This window comes from Copadichromis virginalis, linkage group LG7, assembly GCF_057382275.1.
Source record: "Copadichromis virginalis isolate Kocher_CV1m ecotype Utaka linkage group LG7, C_Virginalis_male_GT1.1, whole genome shotgun sequence".
NCBI classification, from domain to species: domain Eukaryota; kingdom Metazoa; phylum Chordata; class Actinopteri; order Cichliformes; family Cichlidae; genus Copadichromis; species Copadichromis virginalis.
Window position 1 is genome coordinate 3,476,643 of NC_140624.1, and position 20,744 is coordinate 3,497,386.

Consider the following 20,744-nt stretch of genomic DNA (forward strand, 5'->3'; position numbering starts at 1 on the left):
CGAGGGCGGGGTGCTAAGGTTGGATGCTCTCCCCTCGAAATTCTTATAGCTACAGAAAACCAAGGATTATCTCCACCAATAACAGACACGACGTGTTTGTAAATTCCGTAAGTTTCCTCTTGTGACCACAGGTTGAACGGTGTCCGGTAGCAGAGGTGAGTATTATTATGAAGGCTCTGACAGGAAGACTGGTGCCGGTTTTGTACGCTAACATCCAGAGCACCCTGAGTACTAACGGCTACCTGCCATTGGTGGGCTACCCTCTCCGGCTTCTGCTACAGTAGTGTGTGTGTGTGTGTGTGTGTGTTTTCATAATTCTGTTCAGCTTGTCGTCTGTCCACATCTGGTTGCCTTTGGACAAGGACGGTAAGAAACGGACACCCGCTGAGCTTAAGTTAAAATGAAGTTTTGAGTCTCCAGCACGTAAAACGTGTAACGTCAAGCTAGCTAACAGTAGCTTGCATGTGAGTTTGGGTGTTCCAGCGAGGGGTGCAGCGGACTCTTATGTAATTAGTCAGGTAATTAATTAGCAAAGCTACATGTCTGGTTAGTAAAGCGAATGGTTATGTTATTTGGTAGATTATTTTTTGCAGACATACTGAAATCTTTTGAGGATAGTTGTGTTTATTTAATTTACTGTAATTATCGTAGCCGCTTTGTTATTTGATGATTGAACTTTTTAATTACTCGGTTATACACATTATTTTATTTTGATAGTTAAACCCGGAAGTATTTTGTTTAATTTGGCAGACTTGACATGAATGGAATTTTTGGTCCGCTTGGTGTCACCTCGTCTCTGGAGGACCATGTGGGGCGATTAACTTAGAAGTTACAGGGGGTTAAAGTCGTGTTTCATATTTGTGCAGTGATCATTTTATTTGAAAATTGTTTTGGGGTTTTTGGGGGGATTTTTAAAACGACCATCTGTTTGCCACATGTGTTGTGTAAATCATGATCTAGACACAAAAAAAGTACCCAAATATGTCCTGTCCCATTCTTCTGTCCTCAGTTGGGATCCATGCAGTCACATAAGTCTAAAATCACTCAATTTGTCCCCTTAGTGCACGCAGTGGGGGCAGGACACTGTAAACCTGAGGGCGGCATCTGTTTATGTCATTCATATAACAGCTTTTTCTTTTTTCTTTTTTTTTAAAGATTAAATAACATATTGTATGATACAATGCCAGAGTTTAGATATAGATTTTCTTAGCTTTTATTAATGGCTGCCTCAGCCTCAGCCAGCCCATCCTTCAGGCTGTAACGATTGTGCCTCTAACGAGATATTATTCTTCCTCTGGTTGTTATTTTCCCTAGGTGAGACGTCCAGCTTTGACTGTATGAATTAATGTGCCTGAGAGTCTGATACACATCTGTTCGATGGCTACCTCAGGCTCCACCGCCTCTGCCTCAATCCCAGCCACTGTGCCTGAGGGTTTCCATTTTGAAACCAAATATATTTTGCTTAACTACCTAGGAATGGTGCCTGCAGGTAGATCAGACCAACCAGCTGCAGCTCAAGGTGAGAGGAAATGCTTTGCATTTGTGGCAAACCTCTTATTAAAAATTGCTGATGAGACGAGCAACAGTTGTTTTTTTTTCTTCCCATTTTGCACACTGTGCACGTACACAACCCTCACACACTTTCATTCAGAGAGCACACAAATAGTGGCGTTCACATGCACACATGGTTGTAACATAAAATATCTGGGGTGTGTAGGCACGTAGCCACCTGTTTTGCCAGCTTAATTTGGCTCTGACTGGAATCTGACTTTAGCAGGAGAACACATTCAGAAGACCTGTATGGACACTTTAACGTGATAGCTGAAGCCAGTGTCTGTAAACCAATAGATTTAGTGGATTCTCATCTAAAGCCCAGCTAGAATCCTTTCAATAACCCAATATGGTGACCAGAGTGCATAAAGCTGTCGTGTCTTCACAGAGGTCTTTGCAACAACCCTGTTACATGGCTTCAGGCATGCTGGCTCACATTTTTCTTCCTGTTCCCTTTTATGCCCGGCATACCAAAAGAGGTGTTGTGGAACAAATGTACAGTATAGTAATGATTTTCTGTGTCTGCTATGTGAGACTAGAGAAAGGATGTGTGAAGGTAAATGCCAGCAGCTGTTCGTTTCTTTTAGTTTGTGAAACCAAGTTATGACCTCACAGCGTTAATCCTGAAATAAATCTTAGTGATTAAAGAGAGCACAAGACTGCTGGAGAGCCTCTTTGGATGATGCATGGAAGTAAAGGAGCAGAGGTATCTGAAAAATGTATTTGGAGCAAGGAAAAGAAGACGAGAGAGAGAGAGGGGGGAGTTCTTTTTATTTCCTGTCCATTTTATTGTTGTGTGCATGCTTGGAATGGGCGGAGATGGCAGATGAGTGGCTGATCCCTGCTTTCCGCTTGACCCGGTCCAATTTCTGACAGCCTGTCATGTGCAATCACTGTAGCATTACTCACACACCAGTGGACCAAAGCAAAATAGTTGTCTGGCTAGCTGTCTGTCTAAATGCTGACACAGCACCAAGGCCAGGAAAAGCCAACACTGGTCCTCATGGCACCCATGCAGGGACCTGAGAGAACAAGATCCCAGTTGTCAGAGTGTCTTCTTGCTTTTTGTTAAAAAATGTCAGTATTTGATTTCATAAACTGAGAAAAGTCAGCTACTAAAACTGAACCAATGGAGTCCAGTCACACTGGAAATAACCAGTGCCTCTGGGTTGCATGTATGAACATTATAAAATGATCCCTGCATCTCTCCAGGGTGGGAGGTCAAATGTAAAAGTTGATTTTTTTGAGGGTTTATTGTATTTTTGTGTAAATTCAGTGCAGCCCCACTTGGCGCCTTTGTGTTGCGTGGTTCATTACACCCTGAGCAGTGTAGACTCGGTGCTGTAAATAATTGACCTCTGCCTTGATAGCCTTCGTGCACACGATGACTGAGAACCATTAACAGTTTTTTGCTTTGAATTCAAGCTCGTCAGGCTGAGGAGGAGCGGCTGCCTGCAAAGGTGGTTCTCTCCTCCAGGAAAGTTGGTGTGCGCGGCATCAACCGCTCATCCTTATAGTGGAGTCAAGATCTGGCCCAATTTCCACTTTGATGTTGATCCTAGCCTGTTAAATATTTCATGATTTGTTGTGTTAGCAACTTAACCCATTCTTTGTCAGATCCTCTAATTAATTTATCAGATTATATCACAAACTAGTGAGTGCATAACTCTTATGAATCAAAAAAAGACAATGAACCTTTTCGAAAAAGCCACATGACCAACTTTATTATAAGTTGTTAGAATAGTTACATAAAGAAAACTAAACACATGCATAAAACAATAACAAAATAGCTGTTGACATCAGTGTAAATGACCTTTTCTGAAATATGTTCATGGTTCCTAAAATGATTATTGAGGCGCTGAAAGAAGGACTGCTTTAAAAAGCGACCATGCAAATGCAACAAAAACAGCTGGCACACACTGAAATGACCGTCCAACCACAATATCCTATTAAAATGCAGTCAAAGCAATTCAGAATTTCCAGAACAGCTTTTCTTTAGTCGTGTTTTAAGACATTTGGGGAAGTTTTGCATGAAAACTAGGGCGACTGTATGGGAGAGAGCCAGAAAGAATGAAGGATGGAGCGACAGTGGTTCATATTTCATGTTTGTTTATCTCTTTCAGGAGATGCAGAGGCTGAGAAAACAAGATCCAGAGTGATAAAGGAGCAAATAGAGGAAGGACTGAGAGAACTGGATGGCGAAATTGCCGCCTGTAAGTGATCACAAACATACACAGCTACAGTTAGGTCCATATATATTTGTTTACTGAAACTAGTTACATAATGGAGATAATGTGTAGAATTTCATCTTTCATTTGAGGGCATCTACACTCAAATTGGATGAAGGGTTTAGGAGTTTCAGCTCCTCAACATTTGCCAGCCTCTTTTTAAAGGGACAAAAAGTAATTGGACAATTGACTTGAAGGCTATTTCATTGGCAGGTGTGGGCAATTCCTTCATTATGTTGTTTTCAAAAAAGCAGATAAAATGCCTGGATTTGTTTTGAGGTGTGGTGCTTGTATTTGGAAGATTTTGCTGTGAACAGACAACATGCGGTCAAAGGAGCTCTCCAGGAAGGTGAAACGAGCCATCCTTAAGCTGCGAAAACAGAAAATAAACACATCTGAGAAACTGTTACAATATTAAGAGTGGCAAAATGTACAGTTTGGTACATCCTGAGAAAGAAAGAAAGCACCGGTGAACTCAGAAATACAAAAAGACCAAGATCAACCTCTATCAGAATGAGGGCAAGAAAAAAAGTGTGGCGATGGCGTGAAACAGGTCACGATCGAAAGCATCCACATCGTCTGTAAAACATAGTGGAGAGAGTGTGATGGCTTGGGTGTGTACGGCTGCCAGTGGCTCTGGGACGCTGGTGTTTATTGATGATGTGATATACAGGACAGAAGGAGCTGAATGACCTCTGAGGTGTTCAGAGACAGACTGCCTGCTCACATCCAGCTAAATGCAGTCAAACTGACTGGGCGGCGTTTGATAATACAAACGGACAATGACCCAAAACGTACAGCCAAAGCAACCTAGGAGTTTATTAAAGCAAAGAAGGGGAATATTCATGAATGGCCAAGTCGGACACCCGATCTTAACCCAGTTGAGCATTTCACTTGATGGAAACTAAACTTTGGACAGAAAAGCCCAAAAACAAACAGCGACTGAAAGCTGCTGCAGTAAAGGTCTGGCAGAGGATTAAAAAGGAGGAAACCCAGCATCTGGTGATGCTCATGAATTCAAGACTTCAGGCTGTCATTGCCAGCAAAGGGTTTTCAACAAAGTATTAGGAATTGACAATTTTATTTTCAGTTATTTAATTTTCCCATTTACTTTTGAGCCCCTGAAATGAAGGGATTGAGTTAAAAATGCTTTAGTTTTAGACATTCTCATGCAATCCTTTTGTTCAGACCACTTAATTAAAGCTAAAAGTCTGCACTTTAACTACATCTGAGTTGTTTAATTTAAAATTCATTGTGGTAAAAACCAAAATTAAAAAACGTTGTCTCTGTCCAAATATTTATGGACCTAACTGTAGTTCCAGAGATTAGCCTTCAAAAGCACTGAACACCATCACTAGTCTGGTCTTAAGTTTTTAAACTGAAGTTGATCAAAATTAAGTTCAGTGTGCAAGTATGACACATGTACAGTTAAAGCTCTTTGGTTTCTTTCCAAAAAGCATGAATATTGCTGCAGATCGCTGTGGTTGGTCACAGAAAAGCTGATTTTGATTTTAAGTGAATGATTGTTTTGTCTCACTCTGGTTTAAAAATGAGGATTTTTGTCTTTCTTTCACAGCTCACACACGTGGGTGGTTGCTTCATCGTGTTTCACTAGTCTAAGATGCTTTAATGTTATTCTTAAGTAAATATGATTTATGAGTCTCATTAACAGGATCTCAGACATTAGTTCAGTTACAATAATACATACAGACCATATACGGAGTCATACATACAGTCATCAGCAATCATATGACCCCCTATGAGCAGCACTTTGGCGACAGTGGGAAGGAAAAACTTCCTTTTAACAGGAAGAAACCTCCGACAGAACCAGGCTCAGGGAGGGGCGGGGCCATCTGCTGCTGTTGGGGTGAGAGAAGGAAGACAGGATAAAGACATGCTGTGGAAGAGAGACGGAGATTAATAACAGATATGATTCAGTGCAGAGAGGTCTGTTAATACATAGTGAGTGAAGGAGAAACACCCAGTGCATCATGGGAATCCCCAGCTGCCTATTGCAGCATAACTAAGGGAGGATTCAGGGTCACCTGGTCCAGCCCTAACTATATGCTTTAGCAAAAAGGAAAGTTTGAAGCCTAATCTTGAAAGCAGAGATAGTGTCTGTCTCCTGAATCCAAACTGGAAGCTGGTTCCACAGAAGAGGGGCCTGAAAACTGAAGGCTCTGCCTCCCATTCTACTTTTAAATACTCTAGGAACAACAAGTAGGCCTGCAGAGCGAGAGCGAAGCGCTCTAATAGGGTGATATGGTACTACAAGGTCATTAAGATAAGATGGGGCCTGATTGTTTAAGACCTTGTATGTGAGGAGCAGGATTTTGAATTCTGGATTCAACAGGAAGCCAATGAAGAGAAGCCAATACAGGAGAAATCTGCTCTCTCTTTCTAGTCCCTGTCAGGACTCTTGCTGCAGCATTTTGGATCAGCTGAAGGCTTTTCAGGGAGTTTTTAGGACTTCCTGATAATAATGAATTACAGTCGTCCAGCCTGGAAGTAATAAATGCATGAACTAGTTTTTCAGCGTCACTCTGAGACAGGATATTTCTAACTTTAGAGATGTTGCACAAATGGAAGAAAGCAGTCTTACATATTTGTTTAATGATATGTAGGACTGCTTATTATTAGAGGTTTAATAAAAAGAAAAGTTAGTCAGAAGTGCCGCACTAATTAAAACAAACACTCTTTATGTTTCGTGTTCTTCCCTTTCTTTGACTACCTCCTTTAAACGAGCTGCACTTCTGTCAGCGATATCACTCTGTCCTGTGACCTGTGTTGCTTGCAGCCTTTTCCAGGACGGGATTCGACCGACACAATTCACTGGTGTTCGCTCCAGCCAACCCGGAGAACTCCATTGAGGACTGCCTGGCTGCAGTGGGAGACAGGCTGGCCCAAGAGCTCGACACACACCTGTCAGCAGCCGTACACACACTCCTCACAGGGTGAGTTTGTAGAGTTTAGGGCTGCCACGATTAGTCGACTAGTCACGATTATGTCGACTATTAAAATCGTCGACGACTAATTTAATAGTCGACGCATCGTTTGAAGCTTTGTAAGATCACAAAGGACGCAGGAATAAGTAGCAGGATTTAAGAGTGTAATAACGGACTGAAACAGAAGATGGCAGCACTGCATGTACAAGGATGCCAGCTGCCGTTAAACCCCGAAGAAGAAGCAGCTGTGTCCCAGAATTCATAGCGCAGCCCAGCGCAGTTTCCAACAATGGCGGCAGCTAGTTAGTTTTAATATTACTCTTATTATTCTTTCTGGGTCACAAAATAAACGTTTAACATATTTTCAGGTGAGAATGTAGCTGTGTAAACCTCAAATATCTGCTCAGTTTATCAGGACACCACATATTTTCAAAAGCGCTCCGACGTTTTCGTAGACGTCTGTTACCCACTAGCTCGTTAGCTAGGCGGGGGCAAGGCTAACTAGAGCCGTGAGAACACCGGACTCCCGGCAAATCGTTTTCAAACCCACCACCGTCTTTCGCTAGTCAGGTTAAACATATATATGAGTCACTTAGATAACTTAAAATGTTATTGTTTGGCTTTCTTTAGTATTTTATTTGTTCCTGAGTAAATCGGTTTGGCTGAGATTAAAGTTATAGTTTTTGCACAGCTAAAACTGTCAAGCAGACAGCTGATTATCAGAAGTGTGAGATGCTGGAGAATATACTCCGGTGTCCTGTTATATTTTAGAAAGCAAGGAGTTTATTAAACTTCACCGAAACAATCTGCAAATTTCATTAAAAATTAATAAACTACCATCTTGTCTTTATTTTTAGTTAGCACAAACACTTCAAGCTGTAAGCTAATGATAGTTATATAAGAGCAGATGCTGCTGGTGCAATAAGCTGTATGCTGTATGTCCAATGGATGATGATCTGATTAGTCGACTAATCGCAAAAATAATCGGTGACTAGTCGACTATCAAAATAATCGTTTGTGGCAGCCCTAGTAGAGTTGTGGCTGTGTGTTTGCAAAAAGCAGCCTGCACGATAGTAACACTGGCGTCAATAAGTAACGGAGACCCTTTTGACAAAAGTGAAGCTAAATCAGCAGCTTTTTTTTTTTTGCTTTAAGTTTATTGGTGCTTCTCTGGACTGCATACAACTCCGACAGCTATGTTTATTGAAGTTATGCATAAAATAAAATGTACAGTATTTGATGGCTTCCTTTGTTCTCATATATGTACAGTAGTCTGGATGACCGCCATCACTTCAAATACTTTTCCTTCACGCAGGTATGAAAAAAGAGAAAGAAAAGGGAAAAAACCAAAACAAAGAAACATGTACAGACAGACACCGTTTGTAACTATATACATCCAGAGAGGGCAATTGAAAAGCCAACACACTCAGTAGCAGATGGTGACATAGCATTAGTACATGTTATTATAAAAAACAGACAAAAATGTAAACAACCATTCCTTCAGTGATGAATATCAGCGATATCCGGGCTTGTAGAACTCACATAGCGGAGCCATTTTCCCCAGTGTTTTACAAATTTCTCATACTCAAAATTCACTAATCTTATAAATCTCAAAAGTTACATCAGTCCAGCTGTTTAATGTTGGTGGATCCTGTGTCAGACACCTTTTGGTCAGTTGCAGCTAGCAGCACACAAAGTAAGTATTTCTCTCTTATGTCTGAGGGTTTGTATCCTAAAAATCTGGATTTGAAATCAAAGGGTAAATATGTACTAAATATGTTGTGCATCACTTTATGGACTTCTCTCCAGTAGTTCTTAATATTCTTACAATCACAAAACATATGGTAGTGGTGTGCTGTTTCATTTCCTCCAACATTCACAACTTCCATCATCATAATGCGCCTTTAAAGCTGGGGTAATGAAAAAACGAAAAAGCTTTTCCAGCAGAACTCCTTCCATATATGTGATGTTCTACTTTTCCAATGAAAAGAACAAATGTATCGCCATTCCTCTTCTGTGATTGTCTGACCTCCCTCTTTCTCCCATCTTTCTTTTATATACTTTGTTGAATAATTGTTGAGATCATGAAGACTTTTGTATATTTGTGAGATTACACCTTTCTTCATTTCTGACTTATAAGCATTTACAAAGAGTTGGGTAAATGGCCTCGCTGTAGTGGGTATTTGGTTTTTAATGTTTCGAGTATAAACGTTTCTTAACTGTACGTATCTATCGTGGTCTTGGTTTTCTAAATGAAACATTTGCTTTAAAGTTTGGAAACTCATAATTTCATCTTCCTTTACAATACCGCATATCGACGTGATTCCTTTATCTCTCCAGTTTTTAAAACTAGGGTCTATTTGATTTGCTCATATGCTCATATCCGACTCATATGCACACCATTTTAATATTTTTATATCCTTCTCCAGCTTTTTTTTCTTTTACCACCACTTTCCAAACCCCTACTGTGGCCTTTACCCAAGGATTTCTTAATTTGGAAATGTAGTCCTGTAGATTTTTATCTGCTAGAACTGCCTGTATATGCATATGGTTATTGTTTTGCATTCCATTTCTTTCCATGCTGCTACATATGAGGGATCACACCAGTGCAACACTGCCCTGATCATTGCTGAAGTATAGTGTTTTTTTTTAAACATGGTAGTCCCCAGCCGCCGTTCTCTTTGGGCAGTTGTGATGTTTTGTATCGTATTCTGGGTCGTCTGCCTTGCCATATGAATCTAGAGATCGTTTTGACTCATTCAGTAAAATCCATTTGATTAATCTGGAGTGGGAGGGTCAGAAACAAATATAAAAATCTCGGTAAAACATTAATTTTGATGGTTTCTATTCTAGAGCTTATGCTCAGACATGGGATATGATTCCAATTTGTAAGGTCCTCTTTGACTCTTTGATATAAATGGTTGTAATTTCTGTCTTACACCCAGGTATTTAATTGAGTCTGTGTTCCATTTCAGTGGATGTGCTTGTCTGAGCTTTTCAGAAGGACTATAATTGTAGGGAAGGGCTTCAGTTTTATTTAAATTCAGTTTATATCCTGTTATTGAGCCAATGTTTTTAAGACAGTTCATTACCTCTGGCAGAGACTCCTCGGGTGTTTTTGGGAATAAAAGTACATCATCGGCGCAGCATGCTATTTTATGTTCCACATCATTTAGTGTAACACCTGCGACTTTTCTGTTTTGCCTTATATGTTGGGCTAGTGGCTCCAGAAATATGGCAAAGACAAGAGGAGAGCAGGCACAGCCTTGTCTCACTCCCCTCTCCAATGTTAGAGGTTGACTTAGGTGACCATTAATCCTAAGCCTTGCAGTCGGGTTATCATATAATGCCTTTACATTATTTGTTACCGGCTCATTAAAACCAAATTTATGCAAGACTCTATATAGGTATACATACATAGGCCAACAAACAGAGTCAAATGCCTTTTCAGCTTCAAGACTGAGGATCACAGCCTGCTCTGTATGTTGTATATAGTTCATTATGTGTAAAGTGCGTCGTGTGTTATCCTGGGTTTGAGGTTAGGGAGTATTTTTTCCATTCGTTTTGCCATTATGGATGTATAGGTACGGTAATCTACATTAAGTACAGCAGCCATGTTTCTACTGCAGTTGTTACTGTGTGAGAAAAGTGTTATTATCTCGAAGGACTGACACAGTCACTGTTGATACACTGCAGGTATTTGCTCGCTATCAAGGTAATGCACTTTTGAACTTTAACATTTATTGACAGTCCTTTTAATTCTGAATGTTTGGGGTTTTTTTAGAGTAAAGGTAGTGTGAACTAAGTGGACACAAAACAGTGTCATACGGACACAGTTTTCTTTTAGATCTTTTGGTTTTGACTTGCATTACATTGTTACTTCTGTACTTTCCTAAACTAGTAAACCATAAAATCCTGAAGCCACTGGAGCACATACAGCGTTCAGTATCAACTCAGATATGCTGGAAATGTCTACGAGCTTTTATGTTCCCAGGGTTAGCCTGTATACTGATGATAAAAGTGAAACCAAAACACTGCACATCTCATGAATCCTACTGAAATGATTCATGAGAGAACTTTTATCGAGGAAAATAAAAAAATTACGAGCTGCTCAGGTCGTAGAGTTCAGTGGCTGACTGATAAAGACTGCTGATCCAAGTGCACATTCATTAAACTGCCATCATAAGTAAAACAACCAACATACTTTTGACCTAACATTAGCTCATTGTTCTACTCTTGCCCCAGGGTAGAGCTAGTTTAGTTTTGTGCAGTGTTGTAATTTAGTAATGCTTCATGTTTTAAATAACAGCTTAAACTCTATCGTGTTAGGTTTGTGTGGTCTTCGCCATAGTTTGTCTTGTTGTTCCCCCTGTGAGGTTGCCTGTAGTAGAAAACGGAAATAAAAACTCTTCTGCTATTTTAATGATGAATCAGTGTAGCCCCTCCCCACGCAGACAGCAGAGGCATTAGCACCTTGTTCTTACAGGAGCTGGCTATAAGTAAAGATAATGACATGAAACTGTAGCAAAGAAGATTAAATATCTATAAGATAATAATAGTTATTTGGTGCTAAAATGTGATCTAGGTTGATAACTGGTGTTGCTGCTACTTCCTCAGTTGTTGTAATCAATTTACCTAAGGTAAAAGTAGTCCTGGTAAACAGTTACATGTGGTAGGTAAAGTACAAAACCTTTAACCTCCTCAACATGAAGATCACGTGTTTAATACTAATGGTAATGTCTGTGTTTTCAGACCTCTGGACTATCAGAGATTCAGATGCACAACACTGGAGCTCTCAACACACACACCGGGAGGCTGGAGCAAGGTGAGTGAGCCGTGAGTTCTGCTTCACTGATTAGAAGTGAGACATAATTTGCAAAAGGTGCAATGTTTCCAGTTAGATTTTCTCCTAGTAACAAGAGAGAGGTGTCAGATTTATGTCTCTTATCCTTGTGAATGAACTGCTTTCTGTCTCTCGTCACCACTGCCACCAGGTGCTTGTTCCGTTAGTGCTGCTCCAGGCTCTACAAAGTGAAGGCCAGTCTGTGATGACTCTGTTGGACCTGGGGCTTCACTTCCTAGAGGAGAACGAGGCAGACTACATCACTCAGCTTGGGGGATGGGTGAGTTTTTAAATAAAGGGGAAAATACATTATAAATAAGTCTAATTACCTGAAAGTCCAATCTAACAATCTAATACAATTTTAAGATGGCCTGCATTTGTATAGGACCCCAAAGCGCTTTACACTACATTCAGTCATTCACACACTGGTGATGGCAGCTACATTGTAGCCACGGCTGCCCTGGGGCGCACTGACAGAGGCGAGGCTGCCGGACACAGGCGCCACCGGGCCCTCTGACCACCACCAGTAGGCAAACATGGGGTTAGTATCTTGCCCAAAGATATTTGGGATCGAACCACCGACCTTCTGGTTAGTGGCTGACCTGCTCTGCCACCTGAGCTACCCCAGTAAAAACTAAGAAAACTATATTCCCAGTTTAGAAATACTTAAAAACTATCTTAGATTGCAGGTGTGGTGACTAATTTTAGAATAATCAAGGACAGAGCCTACTGAGACTTAAGTTTTATTAAGGAGTAAATATTATTAGGACTGTGCAGAGCATGCGTACATAAAACAGGAAGAAAAGATGCTGCGTAGTGGAAAACTTTATTGCACCAGCCTAGAAAGATGTACACACCTCTTGATAGCCAGATGAGGGCATCAGTGAGCTACAAGAAATGCATTGGTTTGCTAGATTAAAATGAGCATCATAATACCCATGGCTATAAATTCTCTGCTTCTATATAAATAACCACACTGTTATGTATACAGTGTATTTACTGCTACGTTTCTTTGGGCCAATAACCATAAACTCTGAAAATTGTCAGGCAAAAATAGGACAGTACTTCTGTTCTGTGGAGTGTTTTCATATTAAATATAAACCCTGTTCATGTAAACTGTCGCTGTTGATGAATGAAAGTCTAGCAAATACTCCTTTAGCCGTGCAAGTTGTCCTTCCACATCTAAGTCACGATGCTTGGCTGCAGGCTCACTCTCTCCATGGCTTCTTATTATCATAGATAAGCAACTTGTGCAACTTTGTTTCTAGGTTTACATTTTTGCAGAGATAGTATTTGCCAGAATGCAGCCCTTCGCCGTTGTATTTAGGGAGTCTGTGCGGTGCTCTGCTATTAACGAGGCCACGTTGACGAACGTTCACGTGACTTGACATGTTAACTGCTGCTCTGGTCGCCATTACATCATTGTCGTGCTCTGGCTGGTCTCACACAGCGTTATGTGAACACAGTACGCTGGCTTCAAACAAAGCTACATTCTTGCTCTGTGTTATGTCATAGTTGATGAACGGATGATAGGCTCGGGCACGATCGGCAATGGAGTGATGAACTGAAAAGAGAGAGGGAGTGCACGAAGAGGCTGTGGAAAGGAGAGGGCACGAAGGAGGGAGGGATGAGCGCAGTCAGGGCAAAGTGAAATCTCCATTAGTTTGACAGCTGTCTGCATGCACAGCTCCAGCTGGCTTTCTACCTGCACTCCATCTCAAACCGTCTTTTTTGACTCTCTGGGGCTTTGTGCGTTCACACTTACATTTCACAACTTTCACGCTCAGGTAAGATGGTTTACTTGTGATGCGTGCTTGTCTGCATGCGTGCATGTGTGGCTGTGTGCAGCAGTGACAGATTTTAAGAAGCTAAAAAGGTCTTTACTTCCTACCAGTACTCTGCTTACTGTTGTTAACATTTGACATATGAGGCCGTGAGATGTAAATTTCCACAACAAGGAGGAGAGTAAATGAAGTTTTTTTTATTGCATCTATCAAAGTTGTATATTAATCAACAAAAAGGGTCTTTGTTGTTTTTGTACTTTACAGGATATTGGAAAAAGTTTCTGTTGTGTCTGCCGAGTTCTCTTTAGGACACTGAAATGCAAGTTAGGTATGGGCTGCTCGATTAATGGCTTTGTTAGTTACATCAGAATACACAAAGGATTTGTATGGCCCTAATGTGGCGTACACTTCATTTGGCAAGGACAAAAGTAGCTGTCAGACAATAGACAGTCAGGGGGGCACACGGGGGGACGATGGGTGAGGTGATAAAAACAAAAAAACCTTGAGATGTTGTTGAAGCTTGTCGTCGTTGTGCTCGCATGATGTTGGTGTCCTGCTGTCCATCTGAAAGTAAAAATGCTGCATAAGAACTGAGTGTTCAGTATTCATATTGCCGTCCTTGAGAGTATAATGGAACATGAAGCCCAAAACTTGAAGGTGCCAAACAGATAATTGCACCTCTACACTCGGAGAAAAATATATTAAAGACATACATTACTTTATTGCTGCATATTTGATATTCAAAACACCATATCTTTAAAGGCAGTAAAGAAATATATAGTCCTCTGTTTTGTATACTGGAACAAGCTGCCCTGCTTAGAAACAATGATGATATTTTAAGGCTGAGGTGCTTTAAAGGCCCGAGTCTTTGTCCTGTCAGGCCATATCACGCTACACCCTGTGCAGTGTAACTGTGCTTCCCGTGTTATGTAAGCATCCTCTGGCCTGCTCTGGGCTTTAATATGTGCATCACTGTGACACTGCATCAGCATGAATGTGGACCAACAGAGTGTCTGCGCAGGCTGAGGAAGCCCCCAAAATAACTAATAATCCCCTAAAAACATCATCACCAGGTGCTTGACTGACCCGCTTGTCCTTTGCTGTAAAAAGCTGCTGAAGCAGCAGGACACTGGCTGATTGGCAGTGATGAAGCAGGACAGACATTCATTTTTTTTCTGCTCCCCCAGCTACCCACAACACTAACACTGTCAGCGATGTTTGGCTAAAACCCAATATTTACTGATTGCAGATTGTGTAGCTGCACACAACAAGACACTCTGTTGCAATAAGATTTTTATTTTATTTTTAAAAGGTGCTTCCCCAGAAGTGGTGTGGAGACGTGTGATTCCATAAACACTTTCAAATCTCAGACAGTCAAGCATGTCACACCCTGCATGTGGTGGTCAGTTTCACAATGCTGCATCTGTAGGGATTATTTATGGGGTGGGGATGAAGTGTGCTAATGAAAGCCAGGGTAATGTGAAATGCTAAAACTGGATTACACAATGTAAAATAATAGCAATGTGTCTGTTTTTCTGTCAGTAATAAAGATGTTGCAGAAGAGAAGCTGATAAATAGTGTGTTGTTGGCCAAAAGCGAGGATGCGTTCATGGTGATGAACATTCCTTCTGTGAAAAGGGAAGCGTCGCCTGAAACGATGCGAAAGAAGCCTCCACAGCAGTTCTGAGGGATAAGTTAGTTTAAAAATAGGGATGTGGGGACCTGTGGTGAAATTTGTGTCTGTTTGCTTATTTTGTTGCTGTTAATTATTTCCCATTTGTGAAAACAAAGAAGTCTTTAATGTAAAACAATAAATAAATAACCGTGCTGTGTTAAAATCTTATCCCCAGCAAAGAACTGGTGTTACATAGCAGATGAACGATGGCCCCTGACGTTGGTAAATGTTGTCACACATTTCAACTTTAGGTTTTCCTTTTTAAAGCTGGCTCCTGGTTTTTCTTGTCTTTCTCAGCACTTTGTTTTATTCAGCTCGATCAGCTGTGTGACCCCTTGCAGGACCAGTGATTACATAATGCTCATATAAATGCCAAGGGTGCATACTAACCAGTGACCGTTACACTGACTAATCCCCAAACTGAATATTAGTAATTCACTTGTTGATGTGGAGCGTTTGCTTTTTGTGACAACTCTGTCAGATCTGATGTTTGGATTTGCAGCATTTGTAGGATTTTGACTGTATGCGACGGCCATGCCAGTGTAACTAATGTTGATTTATCAGCAGAAATGAGTCACCAGGGCAGTGGCTATGTTACTCTTACTCTTACCCTCAGTGATAGCTTTCTGCTTCAGTGTTTAATTACAATGTTATTTAACCTTGGGTTGCAGAGAGCCAGTTAAAAAGCAGAGTAGTAACAGGTAGGCTGTACACCTTTGGCTCTGCAACAAGAATGTGCAGTGGTTTTATATAGTTTGTCTTAGGGCAAGGGTGGAGAACTGAGCCTGAGAACAGAGCAACAAAGCCTAGAGTTTTCCCACTCTCTGCGTTTCTGAGGGACAACCTGAAGCATTGAAGAAAGTTTAGTTTGCATGTCTTCTCAGGTATGTTTGTATGTAAGTTTTTCATCGTGTTTCTTAGTTTAATCCTAAACTTTATAAGCTTTATATTCAAGCTTTATTACTGGTACTCTAACTTTAAAATATGTGGTCATATAGTTGGTCAGTAATAGTCTTTGTATTACTATAGTTCATAGGTGTGGTCTCCAGTGCAGTCATAGCTATTGCTGAAAACACAAACCATAAACTAAATAGAATTTTAAAGAATACCAGTGTCTCTTTGGCTGTGGATTTTTTATTTTTTTACCACACGGCAACATTAACCTGCTGTGTCGAGCTGATGTGCAGGCTGTGTCCTGAGAGGGGAGGATTTTGTGAAACACTCCTGCTCTTCTACATTCAAATCAGCTTATGCAGAAAGCAAATGTTGGATAACGATGAAACGCTGTTGGATTTAATCTCTGTCCTGCTTCCCAGGATGCAGCTGCCGCGCACAGCACTGAGTCTCTTTGTAAGGAAAATGACCTTCACGGCTTGTAGGTTTTCTAAAAAAACAAAACATGTTTAATTACATGTTCAGACGTTGACGTGTGAGTTGATCAGATCCAACTGTGTGGTCAGGGGCACCATGAAGAACATGCTGACATATTCTGCTTATTTCAGATGAAGCTGCTGGCGGCTGTCTGAACCCCTCTATCTGATGCTCACACAAACACTCACCCTCCCTGTTTGACTAACACTGCGTGCCTGAACTGTCTGTTTGAATCTCATCAGCTCAGGTCACACCTATGTGACATGCAACACAGCAGAAAAGCCTGGCCATGTCAGATACAAGCTTAACTTCCTCAGTCAAGCACAGTTTAGTATCTCTAATTGTTTTAGCCAACATCCAGACTTTTCGTTTCACATTATGTGTTTATTTATTCTTTTTGCACGCATCATTTGCAAGATCTACCTGCTCGGCATGCTGTGCAACAAGGTGGTTTGTATGTTGCTCTTTTGGTTAGTCAGCCTATTACTTTCTAAGCTAAATCTTTTCATCTTGTGTTGGTTGGATTGCCAAAAGCTTTAGAAATAAATGACTCCCAGAGGATCGGTCCTACTGACTCTAGTGATTTCCTTAGATTTCCCTCTTGTGTTGCCATGAGGTTGGATTTCATTTATGAATACTAACAAAGTATAGTATTGGCATATATGTTCCTCTTGCATAAACTGGAGTTGGAGCCGTAGCAATCACGATTTTCTGTAGCAAGTTCTGTTTTATATTATTGCAACAGATCCAATGGGGAGTGATTTTTGTTGTGATAGAGAAATGTTAATGTGCAAAGTCCAAAGTTGACGCCTTGGAGCTACAGGACTGTTGTGATGTTTGATTTCACTGCTTGTCTTGGTCAGTTGCCTATTTTGAACCACAAATTGTAAGTTAAGCGTCACATCACTGCATGGTCAGTGCAGTGATGTGCATTCATATTAAAAAAAAATTTTTTTTCTTTGCTAAATGTTTGCATGATAAAACTTACTTTAATATATTAAGCTTCGATATATTGATTTATGAAACTTATTTAAATGGATTTTCTTCCAGCAAACTCAGCCCTGTGTTATTCTCACTCACATGGTTATATTTGCATGTTACATATCAAGACCTCAGCTTACAGATGCTTCCTTCCTCTGTTGTTTACCACTAGGTGGCGTAGAAGATAAAACAAGTGTGGATTTAGTCTGCAAAAGCCCCCCCCCCCCCATATAGCAGTCCTATTCTGAATTCCTATTATGTAACCTTATAACTTATTCTTGGTTATAATTTTATGACTACTGAGAAACTTTTACATGTTGCTAAAATTGTTGTTTTATTTCTTTTATTTCATATTTCTTAAGCTGGTTTTCTTGGGAGAAGGTGGCCTCTGATGTTGCAACCAGAGACTAAACTTTAACAAAACACAGAGATTGTAACAAATTCAACTAATGAATTGAATGTAAGTGTCACGTTTGTTTCTGTGTGCCACAGGGTGAAGTATTCAGCCTCGTGTTGGATGAAGAGCGAGGTGTGACTATTGCCGAAGACAGCAACGACATTTACATCCTCTCAGGAGACCAGGATCACGACCAGATCAGCCCTCCCTCGTCACTGCTGTGCACCGGAGACAACAGCAGCGAGCAGAGCTCCTGGCAGACAGAAAGCTTACCTGTGTCTCTGGCTGGCCACGAGTCGTGGGCACAGGTTGGTGCGATGGACCCTGAAGACATCAAGAGCCTGGACAGCAACGAGGGTGTTGCTCTGGTCGAGGAGCGTAGTGAAAACAACTCCTCAAACTCGGACATCGTCCATGTGGAGCGCGAGGAAGCCGAGCTGTTGGAGGAAGGCAGTGAAGGCGGAGTGATAGAAGAAAGCATGATGAGTGTTTTAGGCACTGACAGTGAGCTAGCTGAGCTCAGGGAGGAATTAAGAGTCCAGACCGCACCTGCACCAGTGACAGCTGAGGCAGACCCCACACCTCCAGCTTCCCTGATTTCATTAGAAGAGCCAGTTGTGATAGAAACACCTGCAAGCTTGTCTGCAGAACCTTCATTCATTTCCTCAGAACCAGAGCTGCTTCCCTCTGCCTCTGAACCTGCTGAAGCCCTTCCCACTGAAGCTGAACCTGCAGTACCTTTGTCTGTTCCTGCAGTGGAACCAGAGCCTGAGCCAGAACCAGCTGCTGTCACTGCCCCAGTGACCGATCCAGTGCCTGCTGAAATGGCAGTCCCATCTCCAGCCAAGGAAATCCCGACAACACCAGCAGAGCCTGATTACACATTAGAACTAGCGTCCGAACCAGAGCTGAACCCAGAGTCCATCACTGTGTTTCACCAGCCAAAGGAATCGCAGCCAGAACCAGAGACTGTGGCAGAGCTAGACGATACGGTCGCTGCACCTCCAGTTCCAGAGGCTGTGGAGGCCCCTGTCAAAGCACCAGCTGAGGAGGCCCCAGTGCAGCCGGAGCCAGAATCAGAGCTCCCAGTGTTGCTTTATGGAGGGGCTGCTCTGGCAGTCCTTGCAGCTGTTATAGCCTTTGTTCTCATACGCTTTCAGAGGAAATAGCGTAAAAAAGTGTTATCCTCAGCAGCGGGGAGTGTAGAATGCTAAGGTAGAATAAAGGTATTTGCATACATACGGTGAGACTCTCCTTAAAAGTAGTTTTTAAAAATCCTCCAGGTATAAAATGTGTGAAAGTGTCCCCCAGAAAACCAGAATGTCTTGTCATCCACAACCTTAGTGCTGGGAGTCCCTCGCTGCTTCTTTCAACCAGGTGCAAACACAGAAATGTGAAAACGGTGCACTCCACTCTACTTCTTATTTTCTCTGTTTTTCTTTTGGGGGTCAGTTGCAATTTTGTTTCCAATTTCTTTTTGCCTCCAATCTTTTGTACTTATTACTGAGTACAAAAGCGTGTGTGAACTTTTATCCCTCTTCGCTTAGATTCAGCTTCTGTCGTGTCTCTTGGTTTGCTATTTGCATTGTTTCTTTCATTGGAGTCAGCGACGCTGGATTGAAAATTGACAGTGCTCTCACAGGAAACATAAACCTCAAGTATAAGTTGTGATGTTGTGCGACATATGGGTTTCTTGCTCTTCCGCCTCCTACGCAACAAAGGGTTATTTATATTTTTCTCCCTGTGAGTAAATCTGATACTTTCATAAACAGACTTCTATAGAAGTGAATGGTATTTTTGATATTTTCGATTGAAACCAAAAATGAATCTAACGTGTCCATATTGCACAATAAATTTGTGATATCAGTACATAAATTTAAATATAGTGTGGTTTTAAAACATTTAAAAAAATCTTGATGCATATTGTTTCAGAAACCAGATGGTTTTTTTTTTAAATCTACTATATTTGGTTGCATTAGCCAAACAAGAACCACCGATTACTTTCAGTGAAAAGTGAGCTATAATTACTCCAGAAAAGTAGGGCATGAATGCAGCACATTGAATCAATCTAGTTTATTTATTTGACATTTTTTTTAGGGTTGAATTTGACTGGATCTCTATTCCCACCTATCCCAGTTACTCTCACCCTCATTTCAGTTACTTTGCTTTCGTGCTTTTGCGCCCCAGCATCTTTATTTGGTCCTCTGTACTTTGCCTTGTCCCCTTTTCCCTTATTGCGGCACTGCTCATAATACCAGACTAGTTCCACAAAGGTTCATTTGTAAGTGTCTGCCCCAGTGACAACATAATACTTCCCTCCCCAAGTAGAAAGAAAAGCAGTAGCATGCTGAGAGTTATTGAAAGCAAAATCAGGTTGCCAAAAGACAATCAAAACCACTTGGAACCATTTCAAATATGATTTGTAGGAAAGTCTTCAGAACAAACAATAAACTCAACCTCTTACGTAGCTGTAATTTTGGATTTTGCGTTCACACTACATTAAAGAAATCACTGAACATTCTAGTAAACCAGCAGAGCACAAGAAACCAAAATAATATACTGAACAGGAAGTGGAAACAAATAGTGTGGAATCTCCCTTTGATTCCCTCAGAGGGAAAACAGCTGGGAAATTTATGAGGAACTCATGTAATCTGTTAGCCTGGTCCTTAACACACCCTCACTGCTGCTATCACGCAAAATCATTTGAGTTTAAAGATATTATAGGAATTTGTATGAATGTTCATGTCACCTTCAGTACTGCAAATGTAGTTTAAGTTGATGAGTGTAACATCTACTTTCAAAGGGAAACTTTACAAGTCCAGAGCAGGATGGATGTCAAAAACAATACCCAACATGGCATTTTGTACCTCGAGTTTCCTACAGAACATTGTTTGAAGCAAAAAACAATAAAGAGATTAAACTACTTCAGCTGTGATTTATTGTTTTTGTGTATATACACAATGAAATTA

General features: G+C 41.0%; 1 protein-coding gene across 3 annotated transcripts; it reads left to right on the plus strand.

The window, feature by feature from the left end:
• Nucleotides 1-5: 5 nt before the first annotated feature.
• Nucleotides 6-20,699, plus strand: bcl2l13 (BCL2 like 13). Of its 3 annotated transcripts, none has more exons than XM_085461213.1 (7): nucleotides 6-107; nucleotides 1,315-1,519; nucleotides 3,675-3,764; nucleotides 6,577-6,733; nucleotides 11,477-11,549; nucleotides 11,719-11,847; nucleotides 17,871-20,699. In XM_085461213.1, the coding sequence occupies exons 2-7, from the start codon at nucleotides 1,378-1,380 to the stop codon at nucleotides 18,942-18,944; spliced, it is 1,665 nt and encodes a 554-aa protein (XP_085317339.1). In that variant the 5' UTR covers nucleotides 6-107; nucleotides 1,315-1,377; the 3' UTR covers nucleotides 18,945-20,699. The 3 variants fall into 3 exon arrangements, with proteins under 3 accessions (XP_085317339.1, XP_085317338.1, XP_085317337.1); XM_085461212.1 differs by having other exon boundaries at nucleotides 11-155; XM_085461211.1 differs by lacking the exon at nucleotides 6-107 and adding an exon at nucleotides 230-366.
• The last annotated feature ends 45 nt before the right edge of the window (nucleotides 20,700-20,744 follow it).